We start from the raw sequence: 8,110 nt of genomic DNA on the forward strand, positions 1-8,110 counted from the left end.
AAAAAAATTTATAAAATCCGTCGATTGTGGTATCCGAAGAGTGTCATTTATTATATTCTCTCTACTGTAAATCTATGAATGATATTAAATTAAATTAAAATAATAGATTGTCGTAAACGGTTAAGAAAAATGATAGTGGTGGAGGAGGAGGAGGAGGAGGAGGAGAAGAAGAAGGAGAAGAAGAAGAAGAAGAAAATGAAAAAGAAAAAGAAAAAGATGAAACTGTTAGTTCGTGTGTCTCTCTCAGGCATGGTCCGATTTGACAATATTGAATATGAAAAAAAAAAAAAACGAAAAAAATAAACACATGCGCCATAAAATGACTTTAATAAGATTGAAGGTGTAAGTTGATTATAATAAGTTCATGAAGAGGAGAATAAAGACAATGACGATAATATTAAACCCTTTCGTTAAAACATGTTTTGGTGTGAGTATTGTTCCATATAAAATTCGGTCGTACATATTTGTGTGTATCATTGCATCATGTATGTAACGACCTTTATATGGGTTGAAGGAACTTTTCCATAGTATAAGATCCGTATAAGGGTCGTTAATAACAAAAGTGGTTAAAATAATGAAGAGATGCAAGAACAAGAAACAAACAAATAATAATATATACATGCATATAAATAAATATGTATATATACACATATATTTTAATATATGTATATATGTGTATATATATATATGTGTATTGTAGTCATTAATTTTAAGAGTCAACGAGAGACCATTTGGCTTTATGGGAGAAAGAAAATTTGAATAAGAAAAATGGAGCTACGAGCAAACGATACGAAAGTTAATAATGTAGCTTAAAAATTGAAAGAGAGAGAAAAAGAGAGAAAAAACGTGATTGCTTGTGCTTGATATTTATATTTTTCAAATGGGGCGGCAATATATTATTAGTGAGCTGTTGGATTTGACATTTAATGCATACCGTTTTAAAACACACTAAAAGAAAATGGAAAGTGCTAAGCGAGCGAGAATGATAAAGAAAGAAAGAAAAAAAGAAAAGAAAGAAAGATTAATTAAATAATTAAATAAAACTGGACTACTGACGTATTTGTACGCTACAGTAATCGCGCTTACTAATAATAATAAAGAATTACCTTTATGTAATAATCATTCGTTTTTATTATTATCACTAGAACATTAATTAATTATAATTAATAATTTTCAATAAATCTTTTCGTTACTGTTGTATGTTTCGGTACGATGATTGTTGTTTCATATAAATTTGCTCGTACATACACAGAGTCGCACGAAGGATCTATATACGGGTCCGGTGGGGCCCGAAGGGCCCATATACAAATATAGGCGATCCATATATGGGTTGCTAGTAACGAAAGGGTAAATGCGTATCTGTATATATATATATATATTTACTCGATATATTTGATTTGATATTGAGTGATGGAAAAAAGAAGACAATTTTTATCGTATTTTATTGTTAGCATATCTTGCAGCTAATAATGTCATTAATAAAATATTTATAACGTGAATATTTGTAATAAAAAGTATATTATTATTTTTTTTTTTCATAGTTTTTTTTAAGATTTAAGATTAAAATTATAAATGTGCATACGCGTTGAAATTCTTTCTTCGTTCATTGATTGAATTATATTTTCATTTGTGTTTCATATTATTCCTTAGTTTTTATTTATTGTACAGAAGTGTCCATCTTTTATTTAATATTGAAATTTAACAGATTTGAGGACAAGCAAACTAGGAATGCAACTAAGGTAATAATGCTTTTGAGAAAGAAATTATTTTAACAGATCAAATATATTGAGTTAGTTTTCTTTCGTTTTTTTCTAAATGATCTAATCGTATCTTTTTCTAAGTACAGCTCTCAAGCTGGTGAAGTAAGAGAAAGATGAAGTCAAATACTGAAAACACACGTAGAATATATTATTATTTAATTATTAATGACTCATATTTACGTTCCAAAAAGTAAAATAATAAAATGAACATTATAAAATTAATAAATATATACTTACAGAAGCATAATATTGAAAAGACAATGGCATCTTTATTTTTCCAACGTGAATTGTTTCAGATTTCTGCGATCTGATGATACACTGTATAAGATTTTTTCTTGCAGAAGGACTACTTTTTAACCAATTCGAATTGTATACGTCCCAAGAGATGTTACTGCTCTAAAGAAAATAATACAATGATATTTGTGATAATTATAATTATATATAAAATAATTATGCATAAATATATAATTAATAAAAATTAACAAAAATTACCACATTTATTAAATTATCAGCAGGCCAAGCATAAATGAAGAGTTCTGCACTTGCAACGAACACGACGAAGACGTATTGTATTTTAACTGCCAATGGTTGTTGCTAATGTTAATAAAAAACAAAAATAAAAATAAATTATTACGTTAATCATCATACTTTTTTAATAAAATTACAGATAAACGTTAATATTATATTAAATTTTTTGATAATACAAAAAATACAGAGTATCTCTAGCAAAAGTCGTAGTTCAATCGCAATTCTGATTACAATCGAAAAAAAAATGCTATAAACGAAGATTTCGGTATATAAAATACGTTTTTAATTTTTTCTATTAGATAAAAAGTGATTATCGAGATATCTTATATCTATCTAATTATAATAATAATAATAAAGATTGTATATTATTAATAATTTTATTACCAACGACTCATATACAAGATAACTAAAATAATAATGTTAATAATAATGTTTTTAAACTTACATCGACGATATTTAAACCAGCAAATATAGTACCCATGGTAGTCGTTAGTATCGTAGTTAAAACCAAATACAAAATAACATCTTTGGTTTCACCTGCGTACCTGTAATGAAGTACTTTTTTCTTAAACGATGCAATGTCACGTTCTCGTTCGTTACCTGAGCACTTCCTGATGTCTCGTAATACAAGCATTCAATTCTTCCATGTTTTTAAATTCTCTTATATCCTTTGACAGTACTTCGAATTTAGCAGCAACGTACCAAAGAAGTGCAGCCAATTTACAATCGATACACATACCAGCTGATACCTGCAAACCTACTAAACTCTGATGCAGAAATATTATTTCACGAATAGGTGAATAATCGACAGCAAAGGGATATTTAGCAGTCGTTGGAAATTTTTGATTCGTGTACAATGGACTACAGATAACGATGAAAGCTGTTAAATAACATAAACTCGTGTAAATTACATAAACGTATTTGCATTTGTCTATAAATCTTTCGAGAATAATTTTCTCATCGTTGGTATCAGTTTTGCAAGAATTTTCCAAATCTAACAGCAACGACTGAAATAAACAAAAAACAAGACATTTAATTAATAAAATTATATTAAATAAGTGAATTATTACAAAAATGAAAAATCCAGTGTTTGTATATGTGTGTGTATGTGTATATAGGTAATACATTCATTTTAAGTTTAACTTCCGTATTTAACTCTGGTTTTGTGTACTAATAGATTACATTTATTTGTCTACATTTTTTATTGCAATTATTTTTATTAAATTTATATTATATTAACACAGACACAACTATAAGGTGGGCGTAATTAAGTCAGGAAGTTCGTTAATTTAGCGTAATTCATAATTTTTTTTTTCATAAACTCGACGCCTGATTGCATACGGTATATGTAGTAGTGCTTACATTTACTCGGACCCCTATTCATACTCTTACACAACTAATGCTACAATCTTTCATATTTCGTTTAACTGATCTCTAACACATTTGAGTGGATGGGTTGAAAAGTTTTGAACCTAACATGACAAACGAAAAATCATAAAGCTCAGAATATTTTAATCCCTCTCGTGTGTTAATCTCCATACTTTTCAATCCATCCGCGTATATTATTTAAGATAACTAACATGATTTTTTATTATATCGATCTACCACGAATAATGTGTTGTGTGTGTGTGTGTGTGTGTCTATAATAAAGATAAATTCAACACAAGAAAATCAACTTACTTGAAATCGAGGACGTTCATGACGACATAATATCATTTTAAAAGTGATTTGTGCAACAGCACAAGACAAACAAATTGATTTGGTCAAAAGTATGGTATCGGCACGGTTTTCATAAGTTGCATTGATCAATGGGAATAAAAGAAATAAATTATTGGCTAATAAAATGTACCATAAAAGTTCGAATAAAATGATACGAGAATATGTTTTTGATGAGGTTGGCCAACAGCCAGTCAAACTGACGCTGGCTTTTAAAAAAACAATTGCTTTTTCAGGGGATATTTTAAACATTTTCTTCTACTTCTTCTTCTTCAAATGCTGTTATAAAACGTCTGTTTATGTATATCTGTGAATGTTAACACTTGTTCATTTCCTTTGATGTACTTATTTTCCCTTCCGAAGAGAAAATGGTTCATTAATAATCCTCGAGTAAAAGAATCGTTTGAGAAATTCTGACTAAGTGAATTGACTGACTGACTGACGTGTTAACTCCTCCCTCTTTGAATAAATCAAAATTTTCTTACTGTGTTACGTACGTACATCCCAATAATTTCCATTTTAAATTGTATCCTTCCTAGTGATAATAAATAAGCAAGTTAAGTATACACTTACGCACACGGTTTAAGTGGTGAATTCGTATCGATTCGTAATATTAACTACAGACTATCATTATTTCCCCTATTATCCATGAGATAATATTTCTTCGATTATTATACGATTGTGAGGTAGACAAAAGGGGTTGAACCTTTCACGATATTGTTTCCCTTTACGGTTTTTGAATAAAATTCATCGTCAGGTAGAAAAAGAATGTTTGAAAAATATCTTTTGCATTTGAAACTCGTGGGTGTGTTGTATGTGTGCGTGTGCGTGGATAAAACAAAAATTTTGTTGGATTATTTAATAACGTGAGTATAATAAATAAATATACTTAAGAATGAGAAAAACTTGCGTGTTCTTTTTCTTAAAAGTAATTATGATTATGGTGTACGATTTATTTTGTTCAATTATGATTTTTCTTTTTATCCTCCAAATTTTCAATTGGTAGTATGATTGATATATTATCATATATATATATGCTACCGGCAATAGTGGGAAATCAGGCAATGTTAGCGATATCCCGGCATTGTCCTCAATGCAACGCGTTTTTTGACAATGTAGGAAACAGAAGAATTTTTACGGACTTTTCCTAAGCATTGAACATGATACTTAGACATTCTATAGAACACCAAATGCTATTTAGGCAATATTGAAAAGAATATATTATCGGGCAACAGGCACACACAGACATACACCCCTCCCTCCACAATCACGGTGAAAATTAACGTTCTCAGCCCCTCTTAGTTGTCATTGAGAGTAGCACGTAATGTGGTGAAGTAAGAAAACGACGTTGATAAGAACTGAAATATTATAGGAATAAATATTTACATTTTTTTTTGTTTCAAATTAAACGTACATACAGAAGCGTAATATTTCAAGGATAATGCTGGAAGGACACTTCCAATATGAATATTTTCAGGCTTTTGTGATCTCAAAATACATTGGATAATAGTTCTTCTAGTTTTTGGTTTACTTGACAACCAATTAGAATTGTAAATGCCTTGGGAAATATTTTGACTCTGAAATAAAATTAACAATGTGTATTTAGATATAATCAATATATAAATGAAATTAAATTTTTATAAGTAATTTATAACAAAATATAAAAAAGGTACCATTGTAATTAAATTGTCTGCCGGCCAAGCACAAATAAAAAGTTCAGTACTTGCACTGATAACTATAACAATGTATTGAACTTTCACGATTAGTGGTTGTTGCTATCGTATTTGAAATACTATTTTCAATTTTCAATTGATAAATTTTAATGTATAGGGAATGTGTACAATGCCTAGGTATTGCCTCATATTGTACACATTCCCTATAACATTAACAATTAATAAATCGAACGATTGTAAATATTAATTACTTACGCTAACGATATTTAAACCACCAAAAATAATGACTACGTTAGTAGTAGTGACGATTGTTAGTATTAAATATTTTACCACACCTTTTACTTGTTCCGTATACCTGGGGAAAATAAAAGAAGAAGTAATCGTTCGAATTTTACGATCATATATTGATGATCATTAAGTATGAAATGTTCGATTTTTTTGTTTAAACTAATTGAAATAACCTAACGTTTCATACTCAATGACCCGATATCCTTTTATCTAATTGAAATGAATATTAATTAATTACTTAATAATTTCTTGATGTTTCTTCAAGCAAAAATTTAACTGATTATCATTCTGAATATCCATCAATTTCTCTGTCAAAATCTCATATTTGGCACCGGTGTACCAAAGAAGAAGTGCAACTTGACAATCAATGGTCAAACCAGCAGATGCTTGCAATCCGACTAATGTTTGATGTAAGAAAATGATTTCCTTTATTGGATGATGATCTATTTCAAAAGGATATTTTGCATCGGTTGGAAAATTTTGACTTGTATACAAAGGACCACAAATGATTATAACGGCGGTAAGATAACACCCCAATGTGTAAGTAACGTGTACGAATTTGCATCTTTCTACGGTTCGTTCTAATACGGATCTCTCTTGTTCGTCTGCGTTACGGCAAAAATTTTCCATTTCAAAGAACAATGCCTAGATAGTAAAAAATCAAAATTATAATAAAAATAAAAATAAAAGAATGTGCGTTATCATAAAATATATGAATAATTCCATTACTTTTCGAATGATTTCTCGGGAGGGGTAGATAGATTTTGCTTTAAATTGAGAATCTCGAAGTACCTTATAAAATATCCCCATGTACCAAATTTCAACCCTCTAAGTTAAAAAATAAATGCATATCGTACCTGAAATTGCGTTCGTTGAATCCGACTGAATATCATTTTCAAAAGTACTTGAATAACGGCGCAAAATAGGCAAACGGATTTACTTATTACGACGTAATTATCTCGTAAAACATAAAGGGTGTTAAACAATGGAAATAATAAAAGCAATCCACTTGTAAATAACGCGTACCATGAGATATCAAAAATAAGAGTTCGAAATTTGTTAGCCATTGGAGATGGTGGCCAAGATGAAGCTAATCCAACGGCAAGTTTTGTAAAGAGGAGTGCTGCTTCCGGTGATGACTTCGGTAACATCGTGTACAAATTGAATAAAAAGAGAAAAAAGAATAGAAAAAAAAAATAAAACACTTGGTGATGTTGGCAAAGGGATACGCAGTATTAAAAAATTACGAATTACTCTTTTATTCCACCTATTTCTTTTCCTTCTCTTTTTTTCTTCCTGAAATAATCTTCCCTGTTTCCCCTAGTCGATTAAACATTTTTTCCATCTGATAGTACTATCCATTCTACTACGAGGGTAATTTGATTCATATTTTCAATAAAAACCTTCTCATGCTATTAGTTTACTTGTGGTATAAGCTATGGAAGGAATAAGCTATCGATTAATAAATTAAAAACTATACTTCTTGAGAGAGTACTATGTAATCATGGTATCGTTAGAACTGTACAATTACCACCCTATCGTGAAATAGGGGTGTGTGCAGTTATGCAGAAGTAAACTATCGTTCAATTGAGTACCTAGTAATAGAAGAAAATACTCGTTTCCTTTTTTCTTTCATTCAGTTTTTATGCTTAGGGTTGGATAAGAATTGTTTTTATCGTAGATTCGTTTATGTAACTAGTTTTATTCATCCAATGATATGTGCTTTTTACATTGCTATAAACAGCTTATATTTTAGTGTTTTTTTCATTGTGCATCATGCATTAAATTATTTTCAAAATATATTGCAAGTTAACTAATGAAGAAAAAATTTTTGGGTTGCATAGTTAGAGAGCAATCAATTATCAAACATCAAATCAATAATTTGTCTTTCATGGACAAATTATAAAGTTGAAAGTAACGAACTATTGAAATTGAAGGGAACGTTAAATAAACACTTGCAGATAAAAGGTCGAAACAAAAATATATAGGTATGTATTAATTATATATTTTATTAACTAAACGGTAAATTTAAAATCCAATTTTACTAGTCTATCATTTGTCTCATTGTCATAAAGTACGATGAAACCGTGTAAAAAAACTGTAAAAGAAAGAATTATCAAAAGAATTATTTTATATTAAATAATA

The 8,110-nt window shown here is 29.2% G+C and overlaps 2 protein-coding genes across 2 annotated transcripts; both read right to left on the bottom strand.

Annotated features, from left to right (window-relative positions):
* Window positions 1-1,627: 1,627 nt before the first annotated feature.
* LOC106785364 (odorant receptor Or2-like) lies at window positions 1,628-4,868 on the bottom strand. The gene is made up of 4 exons (XM_014745752.1): window positions 2,734-4,868; window positions 2,253-2,354; window positions 1,998-2,156; window positions 1,628-1,886 (listed from the first exon to the last, which is right to left on the bottom strand). The coding sequence occupies exons 1-4, from the start codon at window positions 2,920-2,922 to the stop codon at window positions 1,821-1,823; spliced, it is 516 nt and encodes a 171-aa protein (XP_014601238.1). The 5' UTR covers window positions 2,923-4,868; the 3' UTR covers window positions 1,628-1,820.
* Window positions 4,869-5,302: 434 nt separating this feature from the next.
* Window positions 5,303-7,167, bottom strand: LOC106785282 (odorant receptor 30a-like). The gene is made up of 6 exons (XM_014745594.1): window positions 6,823-7,167; window positions 6,204-6,610; window positions 5,933-6,032; window positions 5,678-5,779; window positions 5,423-5,581; window positions 5,303-5,362 (listed from the first exon to the last, which is right to left on the bottom strand). Exons 1-6 carry the CDS (start codon window positions 7,114-7,116, stop codon window positions 5,303-5,305), a joined length of 1,122 nt encoding a protein of 373 aa, XP_014601080.1. The 5' UTR covers window positions 7,117-7,167.
* Between the last annotated feature and the right edge of the window lie 943 nt (window positions 7,168-8,110).

Source organism: Polistes canadensis, unplaced genomic scaffold, assembly GCF_001313835.1.
Source record: "Polistes canadensis isolate GaletaPanama2010 unplaced genomic scaffold, ASM131383v1 scaffold_48, whole genome shotgun sequence".
In the NCBI taxonomy this organism is placed as follows: Eukaryota; Metazoa; Arthropoda; class Insecta; order Hymenoptera; family Vespidae; genus Polistes; species Polistes canadensis.

Bases quoted from the DNA above. Each gene is read 5' to 3' on its own strand.
- LOC106785282 (XM_014745594.1), bottom strand. From the start codon at position 7,116: ATGTTACCGAAGTCATCACCGGAAGCAGCACTCCTCTTTACAAAACTT. The intron at 6,611-6,822 runs GTACGATATGCA...TTTACTATCTAG, and splicing joins TTCAACGAACGCAATTTCAG to GCATTGTTCTTTGAAATGGA. The intron at 6,033-6,203 runs GTAATTAATTAA...TATTTTCCCCAG, and splicing joins AAACATCAAGAAATTATTAA to GTATACGGAACAAGTAAAAG.
- LOC106785364 (XM_014745752.1), bottom strand. From the start codon at position 2,922: ATGCTTGTATTACGAGACATCAGGAAGTGCTCAGGTAACGAACGAGAA. The intron at 2,157-2,252 runs GTAATTTTTGTT...TATTTTCTTTAG, and splicing joins CTGATAATTTAATAAATGTG to AGCAGTAACATCTCTTGGGA. The intron at 1,887-1,997 runs GTAAGTATATAT...GTGTGTTTTCAG, and splicing joins CTTTTCAATATTATGCTTCT to TATTTGACTTCATCTTTCTC.